General features: G+C 37.0%; 1 protein-coding gene across 1 annotated transcript; it reads left to right on the forward strand.

Moving 5' to 3' along the window:
• Positions 1–18,727: 18,727 nt before the first annotated feature.
• LOC114249888 (uncharacterized) lies at positions 18,728–24,391 on the forward strand. Its single transcript, XM_028183584.2, has 4 exons — positions 18,728–18,883; positions 20,075–20,172; positions 21,162–21,915; positions 22,872–24,391. The coding sequence occupies exons 2-4, from the start codon at positions 20,091–20,093 to the stop codon at positions 22,978–22,980; spliced, it is 945 nt and encodes a 314-aa protein (XP_028039385.2). The 5' UTR covers positions 18,728–18,883; positions 20,075–20,090; the 3' UTR covers positions 22,981–24,391.
• The last annotated feature ends 1,392 nt before the right edge of the window (positions 24,392–25,783 follow it).

Consider the following 25,783-nt stretch of genomic DNA (forward strand, 5'->3'; position numbering starts at 1 on the left):
GCCTATTTCCGCCGTGAAGCAATAATGCGCTTCGGTTTGAAGGGTGGGGTAGCCGTTGTAACTATAGTGAGACTTTAGAACTTATAACTCAAGGTGGGTAGCGCATTTACGTTGTAAATGTCTATGGGCTCCAGTAACCACTTATCACTAGGTGGGCTGTGAACTCGTCCACCCATCTAAGCATTAAAAAAAAAGGTGAGTTGCGGCGGTCCCAAGGGTCAGCTAATTTTATTTTGGCAAAGTAATAGTATCCACCCACAGGGACCGCTCCGGTCCTTAACCTGTTAAGTGATTCTAAAGCAAAATAACACGGCTTACAAAAGCAGTTATCGTTTATTCTAAGTTCCCTTATTGATAAACTCTTAAAAGACTAGATTATGATAGATTCCACTCTCAAATTATAGTCTTGGTCAACGGTATGGGAGCGAACTGTGAGAAATAACACGTGATTACATATTGCGATGCGGAACCCAAGTGAAAGGCTTAGTACTTTGGGTGTACAGTTTAATATATAACATAACGTAAATAATTATTGTAAATAGACATGCTTTAACAAAAACTGACTTCCAATAGAAAAAAAAAAGATATTCCAAAACCAATTAATATACACTAAAAACAATAATCATCAAAATCGGTTGGCGTGATATTGAGTTATTGATTTATTCATCTATTTGTCGCGCACGTACTTAATGCAAATTTAAGACTTATATTGTTTTCTCATGTATACCATTATCAGAACTGGACTGAATTGAAATGGGACTACACGGGAAGCCTCAGCTGTCTAATAAAAAAAGAATCATAAAAACCGATTCACGCAGTCAAAAGTTATGAGGTAACAAACGTAAAAAAATAAAAAATAAACATATAGTCGAATTGAGAACCTCGTCCTCCTTTTTTGAAGTCGGTTAAAAAGAATACCAATAACAAAATAGTATATATAAATAATAAAACGCGTTCAACGTAGCACAAATCAGCTAAACTGAAACACTCTCGCTGACGATTCCTGACACACGGAAGGGTGGGGCAGCCGTTGTAACTATATACTAGAGACCTTAGAACTATATCTCAAGGTGGGTGGCGCATTTACGTCGTAGATATCTATGGGCTCCAGTAACCACTTAACACCAGGTGGGCTGTGAGCTCGTCCACCAACCTAAGCAATAAAAAAAAACTAAAATTTTTTAGTAGGTAACCGATAAAACACGAAAACACTCACTGCCTCTTTTTTTTAATTATAAATCGCTTCATTGTTGAACCAGGCTCGATTTAATTCGTAATGCAACAAAGAGATGTTAACGAATCATTGTTTGAGAATGAGCATCGGAACGGAAATGGGGTAACCTTTACTAAAGTTTATGGATAATAATTTTTTTTCCTACCTATGCTGATAGCCTTAAGAGGCTATTTCGGCTTCACCCTAACGTGTGTAGGTGAGCTCACGGGGCTCAATCCGGAGTGTTGCTAACACTGGCCCTAGCGAGGGCTGTGTTTCGCAGAATCTACCACCGGATCGGAAACGCGACCCAATGAGAAAATCCGGCGAGAAACTCACTGGGCTGAGCCTACGGGTTAATTCGCTCGTCGAGCCCTTCGTCGCAAGCGACGGGTTCAACGAGGACGATGACCGGTACTTGTGGTGCCTAAAAGGACCGTTACTGGATCGGGCAACGCCTGCATAGTCTCATCAGGCTTATATAGTAAACCACGACGAACAAATCTTGAGATATAACGAATGATGAGAATAACAGAGTTATTGCTACCGTACAAACGTGACGTCACAGGCCATAGATTACCCACATTAGTTCCATCACAGATTAATGACCGTCGTGAAAATGTAATTTACTTTGCGAATCGTCTTTGTATTTGGACCGTGACTTCTAGTTCAATCGTTACTGAGTAATAAGGCTGTTTTTGGGTAAGCGAAGCAATATTTAAGAATGGCAGCTTGCGTTTTGTCCAGTGAAACGTATTTATCTATTTTCCATTCACTTTATTGCATAGATCTCACGACGATCTCAGAACGCACCTGTGGCTAAGTGGTTACCGGAGCCCATATACATCTACAATGATTGTGATTTGAGTTCTAAGGTCTCAGTAGAGTTACATCGGCTGCCCCGCCCTTCAACGGCGCAAATGGCAGGATGATGGTACCTACCCGTGCGGACTCACAAGAGGTCCTACCACCAGTAAAACTTAGACCACTTTATTTATGAAGCCGATCGCAATATTTTGGTTTCACTCCCAACTTAAAACGCAGAGGCACTTGTCCGGTTAAATGTATAAAAATCAATAATAAATTAGAGGACTTGCTTTAGTTTAGTTTAGTTTAGTTTAGCGCATATCTTTGTCTTTTTGAACACGTCAATCAACCAATAAGTCGTAGACCTGCAATCGGGACCGTCCGACGGCAAAACGAGGTTCCATTTTTTCTCTTCCTATCTATTCTAGTAACGTCGAGGGGTTATACTAGATTCTCCGGGCGAATAGGTGAGCTCACGAGAGCTCTAGCCTGACGACGTTGCTAACACTAACCCTAGCAAGAGCAGCGCTTCGCAGAATCTACCACCGATCGGAAACGCGACCACTGATAAGATCCGGCGAGAAAATCAGTGGGCTGTGTCTGTGAGCGAGGTTCCAGATGCCTGACTGACTCCGGAGGCCGCGGCATCTCTGATTGTCAGCGGTGAGCGTCTCCGCCTTTACATTCCAAAGTATTGGATTGGAACAGCACGACAACATTGTCGCCTTCATATGAGGAAGCCTTATACAATGTCATAGTCAGCACCGGCCACGCATCGAATCCAGATCGAGATCACGCAGAAGCCAGTAATCGTCGACGCCCTAGACACGTCCTTACGGATCCATCAGATCCAATAACCCTTGCATTAGACACCTTAAGCTCTAACACTAGGAGTAGGGACCCCGGTAACCGTACTCGTCGAACTCAGCAAAGAGTTCGACCTGCAACCTAACTTAAACATCAGCCCGCTAAGTCGCGCGATTCCGATCCGGTAGTAGATTCATTCGCGAAGCAGCTACTCTTGAGTTGTTAGGTCTCCTTTGGAGGTGCTTGGGTAGCTATTAGCAAATCCCACCCCTCCTGGCTGAGCCCTTGCTCGCCCAGCTGCCCAGGTAAAACTGAAAAGGCCTCCGGGCCACCAGTAATCTTTTAAACATAAACAAAACCGGCCACACGTAGGTAGATGAGAAGTACAACTGCTTGGAAGTCAGTTCGGAAGAAGCTGACTTAAAAAGCTAGACCTCCCCATTAGCCTCTCCTCTGTACCCTACTTTGGGTCTCCTCAATCTCGTGCTTCAACCCTCTACAGTTTCCACTACCACTAGACAATACCGATCTTACTAAGCTTTACAATTAGCTAACAGCGAACATTTGCAAGTTTCAAGAAACTTATTTTGGATTTCGGAATCTCTTGTGTATTGTGTTAAGATTCTAAAATTAATGATCCGCAAACAAATAAGATGGCGTTACTTTTTGCTGCGTTTCCCATTTTGTATATTTCACTATGTGTTTTTATTTGTACTGTGTTAATCAGAGAATCGTTTTGTCCGTCAATCATTGGAAGCTTTTTGACTAATTTATTCTTTTTAATGTTAATTATTGTAAATGAAATCACGAACATTCAACTACATAACATATTTTTCCTTTTTCAAACGAAGCTTGTGGACAATACTTAACAGTAGGCAGAAGCTTGGCTCTGCTTCTTTTAAATATTCCAATAGAAATTATTGGAGATATAGATGATTAGAAAGCATAGTTTTGTCTTAGCGAACAGATCTCTTAGACCGAGACAAAACTACCCAGACGCGCCATAAATAAATGACAAATAGATAAATGACTTGTCCGGGAAAAAATTGGAGACAGAAACAAAAGTGAGAAAATAAATTTTGACAACGAATTTTGACGACCGCCATTTGTCTTTGGAGATTCGTCTACAATTACACATACCTAGCTAAAGATCTGTTTTACGGTTCTATTGGTGAAATTGAGATCTAGACTAATAAAATTAACTTTTCAAAACCGACTACGGAGGATGTGACGCTAAAATCTGAGAAATCCTAGAGTTAAATTGTGTTTTAATAATTAAAAAAACTTACCTTCGCAGCGGCCATTTTATTTTTGTGGCTTTCCCGTAATTTTCAAATCCTGTAATAAAATAATTAATTATCAATATCCAAGTTAAAATATACAAGATAAACAATTTTCTTGAGAATAAATTGTTTTTATTTTTTTCGAGTTCGTTTAAATGACCTACTCTGTAATACAAATGTTCTAAGTATGTGTATGTATCCTACCTGGTGTTAAATGGTTACTGGAGCCCATAGACATCTACAACGTAAATGCGCCACCCAACTTGAGATATAAGTTCTAAGGTCTCAGTATAGTTACAACGACTGCCCCACCCTTCAAACCGAAACGCATTACTGCTTCACGGCGGAAATAGGCGGGGTGGTGGTACCTACCCGTGCGGACTCCCAAGAGGTTCTACCACCAGTGATTACGCAAATTATAATTTTGCGGGTTTGATTTTTATTATACGATGTTATTCCTTCGCCGTGGAAGTCAATCATGAACATTTGTTAAGTACGTATTTCATTACAAAAATTGGTACCCCCCTGAGATTCGAACACCGGTGCATCGCTCAACACGAATTTACCGGACGTCTTATCCACCACGACGACAAATTACATTTATGCAACCGGGCTTAAGCTACGAATACTATATTTTTACGAGATATTTCTTCTAAAAAATGCCAGATTAGCTCCCACTTGATGAAGACTCGGTTCTATATCAGATATTATATAGTGTCAGTAAGCTGGTATATGCACGTTTTTTTTATTACCCTTGTATGCAGACGAGTACACAACTCACCTGATGGTGAGTGGTTACCGTCGCCCATGGACGTCAGCAATTATAGGGGCAGGATCAAGCCACTGTCTACCGTTAAGAAGTCTCCACAAGAATTTATGTACCCTTGTTCGCCTACGTGGAGTCTGGGCAGAATGTCCTTTTCCCATTCAAATCTATCACGCGTCAACTGTACAATCACACTCTTCTCACGCATATCCTCCTTCACACAATCCATCCAAGTCTTTTTAGGATGTGCCGCTAAAATCTAATAGCAAACGTTGTCTCGTGTGAACACGATTTAAATCTAAATGGTGATTTAAATCTAAATGGCTCTTAAGCTCGAGATGAATACGAGATAAAACTTCAGATAATTACGTAAATAAACGTTTGGATGGGACTGTTAGTTCCTGAACGTTAAATTGTTACTGTGGTCCATGGGCATTACTGGATGAGACATAATGCCAGCTTCGATCGTATAAAGATTGTGGTTAGCTTCGGCACTGTATCCACGGTGGGAATCAGGAATTATTTACAGTCTTTACAAAGTTTTTTTTATGGCTTAGATGGGTGGACGAGCTCACAGCCCACCTGATGCTAAGTGGTTACTGGAGCCCATAGACATCTACAACGTAAATGCGCCACCCACCTTGAGATATAAGTTCTAAGGTCTCAAGTATAGTTACAACGGCTGCCCCACCCTTCAAACCGAAACGCATTACTACTTCACGGTAGAAATAGGCAGTATATTGTTAACTTTTAATTAACAATTTAACGCGAATAGTTTAGTCTTTTCATTGCCGTGAAGGTAGGTCACCGATGCCCTACGCGGCGTACTAAAGTAAATTATCGATTTCTGTTACAAAGGTGGATTGCCTAACTTTGCTTGATTTTGTTTGTTAATGTATTTTTTTTGTCTTTTAAGTCTCTGAACGGTCGTTTAGTTCTTTTGTCGTCTATTTTATGCACATACTAGCCGTACTCGCCCGCTTCGCTAAGCATTATTATTTATTGTCATTATTATTAGGGAGTCCAACACTCATATAAATATTAGCCTATCCACTAAGTACATGTATATTCTACATGGATACCAAGTTTCAAGTCAATCGGATGCATGGTTCAGTAGTTATAACGGAACATCCGTAAAAACCACTGTAGATTTATAATATATTAGTCTAAATGAGAACGGTCAATTCGTTCCTTGTCGTCTGGTTCGTGTCCGTCAAAAAAAGTACTGCCTGCCGCTACTCACGTCTCCATTGCATTTCTCTCTTTGTTTCTTTTCAAATTCTTGTCAATTCTCTGTCTTAATCTATGTCTAGTCGTTGTGGTTACTGGAGCCTATAGACATCCACAACGTAAATGCGCCACCCACCTTGAGATATAAGTTCTAAGGTCTCAGTATAGTTACAACGGCTGTCCCACCATTCAGACCGAAACGCATTACAGCTTCACGGCAGAAATAGGCGGGGCGGTGGTACCTACCCGTGTGGACTCACAAGAGGTCCTACCACCAGTAAATATGTATAAATATGTCTTATGTCCTGTCAAAGAGGTTGCACGCCCGCACAGTCTCTTAGAAATCTCAGTATCTTCGGATTCGTCTTTCCCAGAGTCTACTGGATATTCCGGCGCCTTAGTAATAGAAATCGACATTATTACCTCAAAATGCCGCGTAGGACATCGGTGACCTACATGGGAGTCAAAGGCTTAACTAGATGTAGCCAAAAGCCTTTTTTTATTTATTGCCCTTGTAAGCAGACGAGCATACCACCTGATGGTGAGTGGTTACCGTCGCCCATGGACTTCAGCAATGCCAGGGACAGAGCCAAGCCGCTGCCTACCGCAGCTTTGATCAGATTTACGACTCGCGAAGAACAACGACTATAATGCTTCATTAATAAGATTTGATGTGTGTGAAACTTGCTTCTCGTAATACCCGATTTCGTTGAAATTTTCGGGAAATCTTCAAAGTGGCCTAGCGTTTTCTCCGATTCTGTAACGATTGGATCGAAATCAAAGCAAAGATCCGCCAGCAAGGCGAGCCGGCTTTGACCAAGACAAAACCCAAACGATATTAAGTTACAACAATGATGTTAAAAGTGCTCTAAAATTCCTTACCACATGTATCAATAACGCACCACTTTAAAAAAAAAAATTGCACTGATTTATTTAACTAATTCTTTCGCAAACAATTCGCGTACTGGCCAATCTTTACGTGCACGTTGTGTTATGTTCGATATCGCATTCTAACTGTAACAAATAGTTCAAGTTTTATTTATATATACAACGCTGCCCGTATGAGCTGGTAGGGCTGTCGCTTACGAATAACGAAAATAAAAATAAGCCTTTTAAAGTATCTGCTTAAACGTAATCGGTAAGAGAAATCTCCTCCCTCTCCTCCTTGACTAGCATTCCTCTTTTTTTTTATTGCTTAGATGGGTGGACGAGCTCACAGCCCACCTGGTGTTAAGTGGTTACTGGAGCACATAGACATCTACAACGTAAATGCGCCACCCACCTTGAGATATAAGTTCTAAGACCTCAGTATAGTATCGGAGGGTCGTGACCATCTCCTCCCATTATTGTGGATTGTGGATGATAACGCTACGCCAAGTATAATAATTAATAGCTTCATGCAGTGTTGTTAAAAAAGCCATGGTCCGTCCAATCTTGTGGGATTTATAGCCGTCACGGTAAAATAAAGTGTTTTTTAAAAAGAAACACTTTATTTTAATTGCTTATATTGGTGGGCGAGTTCACCCACTTAGTGTTAAGTGGTTACCGGAACCAATAGATATTATAATGTTAATGCCGCCACCCACCTTAAGACATAAGTCGTAAGGTCTCAGGTTTTTACAGTACAACGACTGCCCCACCCTTCAAAGCGTTACTGCTTCACGGCAGAAATAGGGACGGTGGTGGTACCTACCTGTGCGGACTCACAAGACTTACCGATAAAGAGTTGTAAAGACTTGCTTGTCAACCCTAGCGCATGCATTGTGATGTCCGCAACGGTTTTGCAATCGATTCGGATCTCATAGTACGCTGATAGCAGATAGCGGCAGGTTGCGTAGTCCCCTCACCTTACCGGACAGTTTCTCTTGGATTTCCTAGAGTCTCTCGCTTGAACCTGATTTAAGAAGCGTCCATATATTTGTTATTGGAACATAACATGTCAGTTCGGATCTTTCCGATCCATTAATAAAATCAGTGCAGCACTGCCCTTGCTAAGGTAGATGTTAGCACAGGTCCCGAAGGCTGAGCCCCCGTAAGTCCTACACGTACGGTTTATCTAGCATAACCTTTCAAGATTATTGTTTGAAGGAATTGTAAGAGAAATTGTTTGAGATGACACAATCATCTCGTTTTTACCATCGCACCGCCTGCCACCGGAGTAGAGTTCATCCATACTACGTGGAGCCACTGCGTTCATCCACAGTGCGTTTCCAGATATCATTTTTGCCACGTACCATCCGGCTTTGGAATGAGCTCCCCTCCACGGTGTTTCCCGAGCGCTATGACATGTCCTTCTTCAAACGAGGCTTGTGGAGAGTATTAAACGGTAGGCAGTGGCTTGGCTTTGCCCCTGGCATTGCTGACGTCCATAAGCGACAGTAACAACTTACCATCAGGTGGGCCGTATGCTCGTCTACCTACAAGGGGAATAAAAAAATAAAATAAAAGAGAGATAAGGACCCTGGCCTCAATATTGTATGACGACTATCGTACTCTTCAAATCGGAACGCTTGACTGATTCTCGGTTGCAACGCGCACGACTTGGTACCCGTGTGCGTTACCAGTAGGAATAATTTTGTAGTCCTAGCGTACCCCGCTGGTACATAGCACCCTCACAAGCTGTGTCCATCAGGTCTTGGGGTTGCTCCTGAACTCCAGGTCAGGCCGGCAATCCTCATCTCACTTTCCACGGTGTGTCGCCAATTGTGTACAGGGCGACCAGGTCTCCTGCTGCCAGGAATAATGCAATTGATAAATTCTGCGGGTTCAATTTTTATTGCATACTAGCTGAGCCGGCAGACTTTGTAGTGCCTTAATCGAGTAATAAAAGGAATCCGTCCTACGGAGACACATCAAAGGAAAAACAAAATTGTTATTTTTATTGTATTTCGAGCATTTTCATATTTTTATACCTTTTAAACCTTCTCTGGACTTCCATAAATAATTATTCAAGACCAAATCGATCCAGCCGTTCTCGAGTTTTAGACAAATAATTCAAGACCAGCCGTTCTCGAGTTTTAGCGAGACTAACGAACAGCAATTCATTTTTATATATTATTATATAGATAGATAGATTGATATTCCTTTGTTATGTTATGATAGTTGCATATTTTAAAAAAAATAGTGCTGCTCGCGGGATTTGTACGCTGGCACAATGGTGCGTCGCTCGATAAGAGTGCATCGGACGTCTTATGTTTTAGGGCAATACGACTTCAAATTCGCATCGACTGTTATAAATACGACGCGGTTGGAAGCTAGTTACCGATCGCAGTAATTATGCACACAAGTGAGTCGACTATTATCAAAGCCGGCAATCTGACTTTTGGACAATGATTGGTAAATCAGAAAAACGAATTATTGACTTTGTATTCCATTGGCAGTCACAAAACTCTTCGGAACGACATCTTAGATAAATAACAGGTTAACTAATTAACCTTTATTTAATGCAGGTTTTGAACCGTATTCTTTGAAGGAGACGATTATATTCAAATCAATCTGTATTGACATATCAATAAATTTTTTTTGTCCAAATGCACAGATTGCCACCTTTGATAATAGACGACTCAAGTGTAATAGACAATCAGGAAAATGAAAAAAGAATTCATAGGTAAGTAATCTGTACAGTTTTCGAAACATGGACAATTGTCGTCATCGTGTGGGGCGTTAGAACCGCGGGTGAGCCTTAGTCTGGTCCAGTAACTGTATCCAGGTCGTCGTTCCTGACTTTCCTCCTATTAAACAATATAACGACAATAATGAAAGTGACACTAAATCGTAAAAAAGTAATTTTGATTAAAAAACTTTGTGTACACATAATCAACATCAAAGTAGCAAATCTTGATTTGATTTCGCCAAAAAGACCGCCACCTTCTCGGCCCATCTGAAACATTACTAGTTTATTACAGGTAGGACCTCTTGTGAGTCCGCGCGGGTAGGTACCACCGCCCTGCCTATTTCTGCCGTGATGCAGGAATGCGTTTAGGGTTGAAGGGTGGGGCAGTCGATGTACTGTAAAACTGAGATTCAGAACTCATTCCCTAATGTTGGTCGTGACGCATCAGGGTATCGGAATCAAGCGGTTTGCGGAAACACGTACTAACTTATAGTTAACCGACCACAAAAACATAAAGTTCCTTAATTTGAGGAATCTGTTCATTTAAATTTTACCGAAATATATAAAATAAGAAATTTGGTTTATATTTTTTTGTGAATTAACATTTCGTCAAACAGCTTTCACAAGAACATTTCGTACGTTACAAAAGCTCTAATAAGCTCGGTTATAATTAGGGAGCTTCGAGTAATGCTCGATTGTGAAATTGAGTGGCCGACCGCTATAAAAGTTTGATTTATTGTGGGAACCTATCAGGAGCTGGCAACATTTTATATATTGTACGAGTATACTTGAGACTTTAGAACTCATATCTCAAGGCGGCTGTCGATTTACGTTGTAGATGTGTATGGGCTCCAGTAACCACTTAACACCAGGTGGGCTGTGAGCTCGTCCACCCACCTAAGCAATAAAAAAAGAGTAATTAAATTGTTCGAAGCAGAGCCTATCCGCAATACCTGGTACTGCTGCATTTACCCGCAATTAGTTTCCGAATATCACTTTTACCACCTACCATTTAGCTTCGGAGTCTTTATGAAACAAATTGTGGAAGGGTCTTTCTCGATAGATATCAGTTTCTATGCCAAATGAGCTCAGATCAGACAATCATTCTTAATGATATCCAAAATCGTTATCTATATATTAATACGTGAAGCAAAAACTTTGTATCCCTTTTTACGAAAATTGCGCCGACGCGACGGAGGAGTATGAAATTTTCCACACTTATAGAGAATATAGAGAAGAAGTGCACAATGCTAATTTTTATTAAATTAAGCATAAAACATACATTAAATCAATAAAGAAAACATTACACACACATACATACATACATACAATGTATTTGATGCACACACGCATGCATACTATTTATTGTCAAACTTTTGTTCTTGACGTCTGTGGTAAAATTGAGAATAGATTAAATATTGTTTGTCTTTGTTAATATTTTTTTCGCCTTGGCGAAATTTATGATTATAAAAGTATAAAATACAATCATAATAGTGTACAAACTTACAATTCCAATTAATTATAGTCGAATTTCGACTACTGCGGGACCTCTAGTTACATTTAATCCGCATTAAATTAAAATACAAATTACTCTCTAAAATAATGTTTTTACAAAAAAGTTGAGCACCACTGGAATCGTGACCTCCCATCTCACCGTCCCAAGGCTACCGATACATAATTACACCGTTAATGTACAATACTTTCTGCTAGAATTAGTGCGATAAAAACACTGTTATTATTACTGACAAAAGATTTATTTAATTGCATTCATCTAATGAACAGCGTCGGTCGTAAATAAATATTGGCAGCGGTGCCTAATTTGCCGATGGTGGGGCGTTTTTTTTGAGGGAAGGATTACTGGTAGTACGAAGCCTTTCCAGTTTCACCAGGACAGGTGAGCTAGCAAATGCTCAGCCAGGAGGGGTGGGATTGGCTAACAGCTGCCCGAGCGCCTCTAAAGGAGACCTAACAACTCAAGCCGACCGCACTTCTCAAAGCTTTTTAGAGGATGGAGACGCTAAACCTTTTTTTTTTCAACACAACCCAAACATTGGCGCCAATCGTAATTCCGCCGCCCTGGGCATTTGTCTTTTATGCACCTTGTGTAAATCTAACACGGCACTATTAAAGATCAATTAATCTATACTAAGATTATAAAGAGGAAAGATTTGTTTGTTTGTTTGTTTGTTTCGAATAGGCTCCGAAACTACTGGACCGATTTGAAAAATTCTTTTTCCATTAGAAGCCGACATTGTCCCTGATGAACATAGGCTACTTTTTTTTATTTTTTTTTATTTATTTTTTTTGGTTTCATGTGTGTTTTAATGTTTCCGAAGCGAAGCGAGGGCGGGTCGCTAGTATAATGATAAAAATATCAATATATCAGAAATTGAAAATTATTTACCCAAAAAATATAATATTCATTGTTCCTATTTGGTATTATCGGCATTTTAAAGTAAACTTTTGTAAAAACATATTTTTTTACATTTTTTTAAAAGATTTATTGCTTACACTGGTCATAGTACTCACAACAGATATAGGCGGGATCTTAGACCGTTACGCTCTGTTTAGAGAGGTCGTTATTTTCTTCTATTTTGTACACCGTCTTCCTCATCGCAACTCACCGTATATTTCTATTTTCCTACCATACACTCACAAATTGGACCTTCAAAAGTAGTAGAAGACTTGAACTAGTTTACTTTACCCGATACAATTCTAATTCTTATGAACTCTATGTCTGCGATCTAACCTCTCAAAAGACATGTACTTGTGCATTTTCTTTGCCTAGGTTGTTCGACAAACTCACCCACATCTATAAAGTCTTTTTTTAGTGGTCCACCTGATATTAAGTGGAATACCGGAACCCATAGACGTCTACAACTTAAATTTCGCCACCTACCTTGATATATGAGTTCTAAGGTCTCAGTATAGTTACAACGGCTGCCCCGTCCTTCAAACCGAAACGCATTACTGCTTCACGGCAGAAATAGGCGGGGTGGTGATACCTACCCGCGCGAACTCACAAGACGTCCTACCACCAGTGTTAAGTGGTTACCGAAAACCATAGACATTGACAACGCAAATGAAGCCGTTAGCCTTCATCAATTCTAAGTCTTAATTGTATAGTACTTTTCCTTATAAGTATGTTCACACTATGTATAGGCGTTTTCTTTATGTGCGAACAGCCTTCGTGAACTTTCAATTACAAAAAAACAAAAAACAATAAGAATTTGCATAAACTCCATTTTGTTTCGTAATTCGTGTGGGAGTAGAAAATGACCTTAGTTGCTTGTTGAAGGGATGTTACGTCACCCATGACGTCAAATAAATACGGAAATCCAATATGGCAGCTAATGATCATTGATTTTTAAATGGCGAAAAATTATAAAGACATTTACAAATGAAATTTCGTAGAGAAATGTCCATATGTCACAGCCGTTTTGCTGTAGGATTATCGGCACTATGCTGTAGAACATAGAATAAATTTAAAAGTTACATGTATGTATATGTATAATTCAAATCTTATTCGACTGTTTTATCAAAATTACGAGAAACTACGGAGTTGAAGCTTAGTTCAGATACTAAAGGAAATAAAATTCTATAGAGTCGGTCGATTTATCTACATTGCATTTCATTCTATGATTTAGCTGGTTTTTTTCCTACCTTTCCTTATAGGCTTGAGAGGCTATATCAGCTTCACCCTAACATGTAAGTGAGCTCACGGGGCTCAAACCGGAAGTGTTGCTAACACTGGCCCTATCAAGAGCAGTGCTTCGCAGAATCTAGTGGATTGGAAACACGACCTACTCCTCTCGACCGCGACTCACTCAGAAGATCCGGCGTGAAACTCAGTGGGCGCTTTAGCTAAAGTTTCTCGGCGTCTATAAAAACTCCTTGTTCGAAAGAGATTTGAAAAGAGACCTAAGGCTTCGGCGTGGCCGGATCCTTTTGCCATTTAATCTTTAGTGGCAATAACTAAATGCTCAAATAACGTCACCGTTAAAAGCCACCTACGTGCCTGATGTAAAATACTGTTAAACCTTTTTAGTGATTTTATGAGCGTCTTCCAAATTCAAATATGGTGATTGGGAGCAGCCTCGTATATGTCGGCTGTCAGTTACCATCTCGAAGGCATAGATAATATACTCTATATTGAAGACTCGAAGGGAAGGACGAATAAGCCACGACCGTACAAATTTCGAACAATGAAATGTAAGTGAAATTACGAAATTCGAATAATGTTCAAATGTCTAATGATTTAGAATGATCTATGGTTTTGACAGATGCGTGTTCCGTGATAATGGTTTTTTATTGTAACATTTTTTTTGTTTCGCATTATGAAACTAAATATTTAGCATCATCGAAAAATCGCCGTTTGACTTTTCATTTTAATTTTGTTACTCAAATCGAGAACAACACCACATGAGGGTGAATTTTTAGTTGTTATTGTTCAAAAGGCAAAGAAATTTTCTTTAAGCCTCGTTTTGAAGGACACTAAAAAAACGGAGAAATGGAGTCGATTCCAGAGCCGGATGGTGCGTGACAGAAACGATCTCTGTAAAATATGCTTGATCACCTGATCACCTGATGTTTTTTTGGTCTGAGAGTTCTAGTGACCGCTCACGTTATGTCGGTGAAACCCAAAAAAAAAGCAACGAGGTACTGATTATTCTTACATTAAGTAACACAGAGCGTGCCTTGCTGATTTGATGGACTTCATAACAATAATGCATGTTTTTTTTATTACAAATTTGTTAATACATCTTACGTCTCATTAACTCTATTAATATATACTAATTTTTGTTTTATTACACGATTTTCGCAAGCTATGTTTAATTCTGATTACGTAGTATCTCGTACATTGTGTAAAATGCAATGAAAATGAAATAACACACTGATATTTATCTCCCGGTCATCGCTGTAGCAAATTCGCGACGAGAATAAATTACGGGAGTGTCATTTGAGTTCCTTTTTTTTTTATGGCGCCAATTTCTCCGTGCTAACATAAATAAATAAAAAAATATATGTGGTGCCGTGGGACACCAGGTAGGAATGAAGTTCCTTCGGCTAATGTAGAATCGACACAAATTGCAAAAAAAATCGTGCTCAATTTTATGTAGGTTTTCTTGATTTTTCTCTTAAATTTTGCTGATTACTTTTTATTTAAGTACAAGAAAGTGTTTAGGAAATTCAGTATTTTAGGAAATAATAAATTACTTAAAATAAAAAAACATCGTAATTCAAATTATCAACTAAAATAACAAAATATGTCTCTTTATTTTTGTTTGACAACATAAAATTACATAGAAATAGAAAAATAGAAATAATTATAGAAAGAGAATGGATGAGAGAACGAAAAGAAAGAGGTAGAAAGAGAAAGGTATTATACACTACTCGCTTGTGTATGCGACTGTCGCGCCTGCGCACGTCTCATTTAACGGTTTTATTCCAAAAACTTTTTTCCACGGATTTTTTCTTACAGTTTTACGATCACATTTTTTTCAGTTCGGTCGCGCAGCAAAATCCCTATCCCCTCCAAGCCTGCCGTAAGGAACTTCGTTCCAATAAAAAAGTAAAAAAACCACTAATCGCAAATCGAATTTTAAATTTAAATAACCATTATTCAGTAATGTAATAGTTGTGCCGTCATCGATTCTCGATGCGCGTACAAATTTTCAAGTACAATCTGACACCATGAAGTCGGCGAATATTACCTTGAAACGTTCCGGAACGTACACAAACACGCGTGAAGCTAACAAAAGCGTTTGTATTTAACAGAGCTTATTACGGGTCCTGGTGCTTCTTGATGGAACAGAAGATAATACTATTGAGGCTTCGAAATTACCTACGTCTTGCTATGGACAATACGATTTTTCTATGCACTTCTAGATAAACAGACGAGCTGCTAACAACCTCGGGAATGGAGACTTCTTTTAATTAATGTCCAGGGTGTTTTTTTTTATTTTTCATCACCAGTTATCAGCTTCTTCAAAAATGGTTCGGTTTCATTACGTCGTAATAAAGAATCACAAATGAGTACACGGTTCATTAGGTTTCTTTCAGTGAGCTCGTGAGGTACCCAAATATAGAGCTTTTTTGTGTACCCAGTTCTTTCAAATGCGCCAAAACTGTTTTGTGGTCAATTCCCAGTTCTTCAGCTACGTCGTAACTACCGATATGCCGATCTTGCTCCACTTTTTCTAAAGGGTACTTTTTCAAAAGGGCCAGAAGGGTACGACGACTGAGGAGGTCTTAACGTACCTATTGCAAGTGAACAATGATAAAAAATCTGTCGAACTGATAAAATAATAAAAACGAATTGCATTAAATTACCGCTATCAGATACGTCTGTCATATTAGAAAGAAAATAAAACAATAGACGAAACGCATTATTGTCTCGGCAGTGTGGTACAAGTGAGAATGAAATTCGCATCGCCACGGACCCGTTTTGATCAGTACTGATAATATTTTCTTCGGTTTTAGTTAGGTAGCACCACCCTGCCTATTTCTCCCGTGAAGCAGTAATGCGTTTCGGTTCGAAGGATGGAGCAACCGTTGTAATTATACTGAGACCTTACAACTCATCTCTCAAGGTGGGTGGTGCATTTAAGTTGTAGATGTCTATGGGCTCCAGTAGCCACTTAACACCAGGTGGGCTGTGAGCTCGTCCACCCATCTAAGCAATAAATAAATAAAAGATTTCAAGGGGTCATACTAGATTCGGCGAACGAGTAGGTGAGCTGATGGGGCACTAAACAAATGAATTGCTAACACTAGCCCTAGCAAAAGCAGACGATAGAATTTATGATTAATGAAAACTATTAACACTGTAAAACAATTTAAAATACAAAATAAAAACGAGCAAAAAAATCGAAAAACTTATTTTACCAAATGAAACACAAACTCACAGAGAAGTAATAGTGGCATAAAGTATATAACAAGGCGTTCCCGATCCACTAACAGATGGACAGATGGAAAGCAGTCGACGTCGCCTCAAACACGTCACTTCGGATTCTCCCGATCCACTAACGGTGCTTTTGGTGCTTTTAGGTACCTCAAGCACCGGTCATCGTTCTCGTCGAACCCGTCGCTTGCGACGAAGGGCTCGACGAGTAAATTAACCCACAAACACAGCTCACTGAGTTTCTCGCCTGATCTTCTCAGTGGGTCGCGATTTAGGTGGGCTATGAGCTCGTCCACCCAATTAAGCATTAAAAAAAAGTGTTCCCAATCAAAAAACCGCGAAATAGTCAAAGGCTAACCGCTTATTTCTTGTAACTCGCACCAAGCGTTACCTTGGTCTACATTCTGCTAATCATGTACGTCATTGTGCCTATTATACAATCAAACAATAACAAACAGATGCAAATTTGTATTATGATTGCTGTCAGGGAGATTGAAATAAGTTTCGCACCTATTTTTTTTTTCTTCAATGGATGGACGAGCTCACAGCCCGTTTGATATTAAGTGGTCACTGGAGCCCATAGACATCTACAACGTAAACGCCGCCACCCACCTTGAGATATGAGTTCTAAGGTCACAGTATAGTTACAACGGCTGCGCCACCCTTCAAACCGAAACGCATCACTGCTTCACGGCAGAAATAGGCAGGGTGGTGGTACCTACTCGCGCGGACTCACAAGACGTCCTACCACCAGTAAAAGGTGGGCGAGTTGATAAACTATAAATATAGACGATGCGCAATTAGTTTTAATAAATTGACTTTTTATGTGTATAAATTTACATGTGCGTACCTACATGTGGCGTGGATTGGGAGAGGGCTATGTCCAGCAGTGGATGAATGTGGACTGATAATGATGATGTACATACATACGATTGTTGTTACGTAATATTTAGATGTCGATTTAGCGACAGAAACAGTGGAACGTGATGTCTAGTAAGTTTGTAAATTGCAACAGCGCGTTTGTAATTAAGAACCATTTATTATAAAACTAGCAACCCGCCCTCGCTTCGCTTCGGTAACTGTAATTTATTATTGATTTCTCCACTATTTAATGGATGTTATTATACATATAAACCTTCCTCTTCAATCACTCTATCTATTAAAAAAAACCGCATCAAAATCCGTTGCGTAGTTTTAAAGATTTAAGCATACATAAGGACAGACAGATATAGGGACAGAGAAAGCGACTTTGTTTTATACTATGTAGTGATTACGAAAACTGTCTTTATACAGTAATCATTCCCCCTTATAATACGGTACTCTAATAACGCATTCTCATATTACGCGATTTCATTCGCTCGTTTAAAAATTAAAAACACGGGTATTCCCCCATATAACGTGGGGATTTCACACGTTATGTACTTCTATACTGTGAAAATAATAAAAAAAAAATTCATAATTATTAAAAAATTTGTAAAATTCGATTAAATTAATTTATTAAATTTGTGTTCCTAGTTTTTGAATTGTAAAAACATTGGTTATAATGTATTAATTGTACAAATATTATATTTGTACAAATATTATACTTGTACAATTGTTTAAATATTATATTACTTAACGCGTTATATTGATTGGGTCAAGCGCGATATGCGAGATTTCTTTTTTATTTTTTTTATTTAGATGGGTGGACGAGCTCACAGCCCACCTGGTGTTAAGTAGCTACCGGAGCCCATAGACATCTACAACGTAAATGAGCCAGCCACCTTGACATATTCGTTCTAAGGTCTCAAGTATAGTTACAACGGCTGTCCCACCCTTCAACCGAACCACAACTGCTTCACGGCAGAAATAGGCAGGGTGGCGGTACCTACCCGTGCAGACTCACAAGAGGTGAACAAAATAAAAGACAAATATATAGCAAATACATAAATAGTTTTTTTCGATATTTTAGGGTTATTATATTAATTTCTGGCGTTTCAAATACTTTCGTTTTCGTGGTCTATTGTTTACTAAAGCACGTGTAGCGTCATCTAGCGTTGAGTAGTACAAATAGGATTACACGTGCCAAAATTGTCGGTAGGTACCTTTGAAGCTGAAGCCGAAAAGTCGGCGCCTTTTTAAGTTACAAAGACAAAAAGGAACCGCCCTTTGAATGCGTTTGCCGAAAGTTTGTATATTTTTAATGAACTCAAAACACAAGCATTCAATCCATCGTGGTGTGCTGACGTGCAAACCAAATCGTGATTACATTTAATAAAAGGTAAGAAACAAATTAAATAAGCACACCTACTTAATGAGGAATTTCGCTAATTTTATAATTATGAAATAAATTAATAGTTTTTATAATAATTAGCTTCAAATTTAAAAGTAAATACCTTCTTTATGTGAATGCAGTGGGAAGGCGTTCCAAGGCGAAGCTAACTATAATATATATTATAGCTGCTATTATGTGTTATGTGCTATATATTGATAGATCATTATCGCGGGATGCTTACAATTGCTACTAAGTTAATGACAGTGATTTCTATTTTATCAAATCGTAAAGAATATACTTCCAGTTTCCTATACTATGGCTTAATGAAGCTTATACAATCATAGTCTTATTTCAACCTTTTTAAATTACGCCTTACCATCCAGTAGTCTAATGCCGGACTTAGCTCATTCCCATAAATCCTATAAAAATCTATATTTAGTTGTTATTAAATTTAATAATACTATTTAATAAAATCGTTTCCATGTGAGATTAGTCCCTCATTTCTAAATTGCGTTTCAGGATTTTTTAACAATCTTAAGTTAAACTGCTAGCCACCACGTATTTATTAACCATATAAATAATGCAAAAAAGTAGCACCGGCTAGTCAGATAATAGCATGAATATGTTAGGTATTTTCTAGATTTGTAAAATTCCACTGAATAAAATTGTTTCAATTATTGTGTTAATAAAAAGTCTGTTCAACCAATAGTTTTAACACCACTCCTTAATTTTGATTAAATTTTGTCATGAACGCGTAAATGTTCAAGACATAATATTTATTTATGGTATTAGATAACTACCTATATACCTATCGTTAATGGCGTCCATAAAATTAATATTGAGCTATATTTTAATGATGGTATATATCAGTATAATGATTATTTAAATCAGAACTGAATTTTTTTAGTATTTTTTTGGTATATAGTAAGTACTTTTCTTGCACATAAATTGTTGATTTTTTTGAGTCTATCGTCTCATATGTATAAATATAATATATATAAAAAGTTGATTCAAAATAAGAATGCTTCCGGGTGCTATCGGATGTTCGGTCATTAGAATGTAATTCCTAATAATATTCTATTCTTCATTAAAGTCATTAAAAGTTAAAGTGTCTAAATTTTTGTTTAAAGTACATACGTAGTAAAAACGTAAATGAATGTGTCATGTTTTTATTATGTACATTACTTATCTTTTCAGATAAAATAATAAAACAATGTATCCGCGAAAAAGCTTATTGGATCTAAATAATAATATGTTGGACGTGAATAATTTGTTTCCAACGCCCATGGAAAGTGGTAAGTCAAAGATTGAATATAGTAAATTATATATAAAAGTTTTACAATTTAACATTGTGGTTACACAATTTAAAATTATAAAGGAAATACATAACATTTCAAAAACAGCCTGATTAAAAAATGTTGTCATAAAATTATGTTAAGTGAATAATGTCGTATCTCTTGATAGCTCCTTTAAAAAAATTATACACTATGTATTTCTTTTTCGTATTTTCTTCTACAATTTTCTAATAAAACTTTAATATATTTTTATTGATCTGGTTTAGTAATTGAACTTGGTCATTGATCACCTAATGCTAAGCAATTACTAGAGCTTGTAGGTATCACAACTTGATGCTAGGTATCTATCATGTGATATTAGCTTGAAATAAACTTTAATAAAGTTAGTTGTTTCATCACCTCTGAATGAGACAAGAGTATGGTCATTCTGGTCTGTAGAGTGAGCTATGACAATGAAACTATCCTCAAGCTTTTTCTGTATTTCATCTTCTTACTAATACAATGGAATATCTAGTAGACTCTAGGAAGGACGAATCCTAAGATACTGAGAATGAATCTATTTTTAAGAGATCTAAAAGTCTAAAAATACATTAAAAACAAAAGAAATCAAAGTTAGGCAATCCAGGTGCTCAGTAACAGAAATCGACATAATTACTTTAGTGAGTCATGTAGGTCACCAATGACCTAAACATGGCAAGTGCTAACTCTTCCTGACATTTTCCAACAATTTTGCCAGAAATATTAATTGTCATGTAGCGGGCTTAGCTTAGACAGTCTGTGTTGAGTCTTCACACAATAAACAGGTTGCAAACTGTCATGTCTTATTAATAATTATGACCCTACGTAATATACACACACTCTCTAGAGGCACAGACTCAACAATTGTAATTCATATTTATCATGATATAGTATGAAACATGTCAAATTTCTACATTGCCAGACCGAGAAATTCCCGTGATTAATTCATAATCTGATTTTCCTGATTTCAGATTTATTACAGACATTATTAAATCCAGGCCGATCACCATATAACCAATCAACGCCAATAAATTCAAGCTCAAATGATTCAACAACCCCTGAGTCCCTCATAGATGTATCTATGAAATCTTTTATGAAAACTGATAATGAAACTCCTAGTGCAGTACGACGCCATCGTCCAATATTTGGTCGAAGAATTATGATTGGGGATGCACAGCCAACATTTGAACCAACTCACACACCAACCTTTGAAACAACATTGGATAAAAGTCTTTCAAATATTTGGAAAGAGGACAATGACTCTGTATTCTCACAAACACCCCCAAAGTATTATAATAATGAATACAATTACAATAATAGTGAATTCTATGAACTATTTCCGAAAGAGAGCAGATCAGCAATTGGAAACAATTTGATGAACAATAGAAACTTTTCTATGACATCTTCGGATTTGTCATTAAATATGAACACATATCAATCACAGTTCACATCAGCAAACTGTTCAAATATGAGAGCTTCAAAACCTTTTGGGCCAACACAATTCGGACCATTGACCACACCACAAGTAACATTTGAGAGTAGCTCAAGATTTCCGTTCAATACGAAGATATGTTCATTTTGCCGGAAAAATGGCGAAGCTCCCAACGTGTACGGGACACATACTGTGAGGCAGAAAATAGGAAACAGAAGCGTAGTTATGTGCCCCATATTGAGACGTCACGTGTGTAACACATGCGGAGAGACCGGAGACAACGCACATACCATGTGGGTTTTTATTTTATTTCATATATCAGTAATCAAACTCGCAACACACCAGGTCTTAAATGGTTTATTGGAGCCCATAGACATCAAAATTTGTATGCCACCATAATAGATGAGACTCGATTCTCAATTTTATTGTAAAAGGCTAACCCTGAAACTGAAGTGCATCAATGCACCCACTTCCATAAAGCGGCACGACACGAGAACCCTCTCATCGTGGCCACCGGTAACTACATAGCCGATCCTACGGAACGAATGGTAAACAGTCGACGTCGCCCCAAACACGTCATCTCGGACCTTCCCGATCCACTAACGGTGCTTTTAGGTACCTCAAGCACCGGTCATCGTCCTCGTGGAACCGCTTGCGTCGCTTGCGATGAAGGGCTCGAAGAGTAAATTAACCCACAGACACAGCTCACTGAGTTTCACATCAGATCTTCTCAGTAGTCACGTTTCCGATGCGGTGGTAGATTCTGCGGAGCACTGCTCTTGCTAGGGTTCGTGTTAGCATCATCGTCAAGTTTGAGCCCCGTGAGTTCACCTACTAGCCCGGTGAAGGACATGGTCTCTCTAGACCATCAGCTTAGGTAGGAAAAAAAAACCATCAATGCATCATAGAAGTAGACAAGATAGTCGTACCTATATGAGCTCACGAATTCATCACTCATTAATATTACACAAATTCATTCAACAAGTATCACTACCTTTCACATGCAAGATTATTTCAGGTTGATCAAATAGGCTAGGTCATAAATACAAGTCCATTTACACCCACCCCCCATTATTGTTCACATCACACGCACTCTGTGATTAAAACACTAATGTTAATTGTGTATAATTAGGGAATGATAAATAACCACAAAATGATCTATAAAGCCTCCTTTTACCAAAAAACTAAGTTACAATGGACATACTAAGAAAATTATGCAGGTATTGAAATGTATTGTTTTTAATTGCAGAACATACTGCCCCATTTTGAGAAGAACAAACAATGGTGCACCGCTTCAGTCTACCACAATTACTCTGAAGAATACTCGTGTTAAGAGCAATGGTAGGAGACGATTTTGAATTTTATCGGTTTATGTAAAAAGTAATTTATTTTCCGCAAAGAAAGCCAACGAAATTAATTAGCTATTTTAGATTAACGCAGCCAATTCTGAATGTATTTCAAATGATTTGCTTGTTCTAAAGTCTGAACATGTATTTTCAGTTTTCTGGTGGTCTTATATATTTGTGTTCACATATGCTCAAAGCTACTAGCATAATGGGTATTATTAGGAAAAAAATTAAGGTTCTTATATTAGGTCTTATAATGTGCCTATTGAGGTTTGACAAACTATTTTATATTAAAAAAATCTTTATGCTTAAACATTGCCAATATAAGCTGTCACCATGAACATTTTCATGATAATAACTTGTTTTTATGAATGTTCATGTTTTATTAAATAGTAAAATAGCACAAAATTATATTTTAATAAATGCTATGACGGCAACGTAAATGAGTTCATCAGTTTTAATATCAAGTGCGCGATTACAATTTATAGTACAGAACTGGACATTACTTTTTTATTACGCTCACTAAAATCCTTTCCAATGGACTATTTTTGCCGCACGTCATTCCAGTGCTGAATAAGCTAGCTAAATGTGTTAATTGGCAGAATTGTCATTATATAAAATTAAAGTATAAGTCATAATTGTTTCACAAAAAATAGTCTTTATTTTCATCTAATTATCATGTCTCATATTAAAAACTTCAAATCATTTTATTTGTCCGGTAGCATATTATTACTTCTACATATTATTATGTTTATTATAAGAAAAAATATACGGAAATCTTATTATAAATTATGGATACCCGAGTGCACGTAAGTCATAAAGCTCTCTGGTAAAATATTGCCACAGTGTTCCAATACAAGAGTGACCAGGCTTTTGCCATGAAAAAAGAAAATCTTAATTATTTGCTAATTAAAAGATAGTTTAAGTGCTGGTAACACTAAACACTATTTTTAAGCATGCAACATTTATATGTACAAATTCACTACAATATGAGCATTTTCGTTGCATTCATGACAAGGCGATAAAAAAAATTAAAATACAAAGATACATTATTCGTATTTAGACATAGGACATTGACAATCTTTCATATTTTCCAATAATTGTGCTTTTAGTATTTTTAAACTTTTACTGCTTTTTTTATTTTAAATATTTTTGACATTTGTCGTTCTTTGACAAGGTTTTACCTTATACAATCTTAATTTTGACGAAAAAAGTTTTTTTATAATAAAAAAACATTGACAAATTTTATGAACAATCATAAATAATCATGAGCATTATAACATATTTTATAATTTGACTAATACATTCGAATATAAGACAACCTTTTTGAAATTTTGCAACTATAATAAACCAATAAAGATCTCTCTATTAGTCACACTTCTAACATTTTTACAATGTTGTTAATAAATAATCGTTTTTCAAATAATGGCACAGAAAGCCATTGTTCTTTTTTTTTAAATATGGTATATAAGTTGACAATATATATAATTATGTTATAGTATGTTGAAAGATGTATAGTTTTAAAGTTAATATTATGGGATTTGACTAATAAAAAGAACACTTAATTAACATTGCCATGTCACATCACAATAATTGTTCTAAAGTTTTGCAATTACATATCTACATTATAATCACTTTACTTCAATGGGTTTTTACCACAATTTCTACTTCTATTATGCTCTTGATAGGCCTAGCCCTATAAATAACCTTTAAATACATAAGTAATTATAATCAGAATTTGTTTTCCAATTTTTAAAAATTAATTCATTTGTGTCAAACACACAAACTAATATTATTAATTAATTAATAATATGACTTGTTTTTGGATCTCAATTTTATTATGTTGATTATAAGACTTGAATTTAAGATAATTTTTTTATTTAAACTTTCGATATGTAGTTTTTGTGTTAATAGGCATAAGCGCCATTTTCTGTTGTATGCTTAGTTCGGTATTTTTATGTGATATTATTGATATTGATGCGATAATATTGCAGGGGGCGATGTTGAGTATGATATTGTTTAAATATATTTTTTTATGCTTTCAGCAGTTTTAAAGTAGTTTTTAAGAAAAAACTATAAAGTGCCCAAATTATATTGGATTTCTCTTTCTCACTCTCTTGGCGTTAATTTCAAACATTGAGTTTGAATATATATTATCAGCTATTTTAACCAACTATTAAATATTCATAGTGATATTGTCACAAAAATGAAATTATTACTAAAATGTCTTAAACTAATTATGGACATTGTCGACCTCACCGTGAGTACGGTGTGCAAAAAAATAATATTTTTTATTGGGGAAAAAACGTCGACTTATGAACAGAAAGGATGGAATTAGATCTGATTCCAAAATATGATTAATTACGACAATTATAAAAAACATTGCATTCAAACACATATATATCTGTCACACCCATAAAATAGTTTTTAATGAATATGAACTAATATATTTTTGTATCGTACTTTGATAGTGTACAAATTCCATTTTATGAATAATAAGTAAAGAACATTTTCCGACGGCGTGTGTAAAAAAAACTACAATTTTCTACTTTGACAGTATAGGTGATTGGTTATTTTCTTGTTTCCTCGATTATAACTCAATTTTAAATTTTATTTCAAACACTTAAAATCGATAATAGTCTGAAGCATAATACAAACGCAAATGATAATTTAGCTGACCTATACTAGACTCGACAAAATAAATTTAAAAGTAAAATTAGTAATAAGAACACTGAATGAGTAGTAATGAGTCAGCAAGAGTTGTGTTTTAATTTTTTGAATACATAATTTCAACTCTATTATACATATGCAGTTA

Source organism: Bombyx mandarina, chromosome 24, assembly GCF_030267445.1.
Source record: "Bombyx mandarina strain Sakado chromosome 24, ASM3026744v2".
Classification (NCBI taxonomy): Eukaryota; Metazoa; Arthropoda; class Insecta; order Lepidoptera; family Bombycidae; genus Bombyx; species Bombyx mandarina.

Bases quoted from the DNA above. Each gene is read 5' to 3' on its own strand.
- LOC114249888 (XM_028183584.2), top strand. From the start codon at position 20,091: ATGTATCCGCGAAAAAGCTTATTGGATCTAAATAATAATATGTTGGAC. The intron at 20,173-21,161 runs GTAAGTCAAAGA...TCCTGATTTCAG, and splicing joins TCCAACGCCCATGGAAAGTG to ATTTATTACAGACATTATTA. The intron at 21,916-22,871 runs GTGGGTTTTTAT...TTTTAATTGCAG, and splicing joins GGAGACAACGCACATACCAT to AACATACTGCCCCATTTTGA.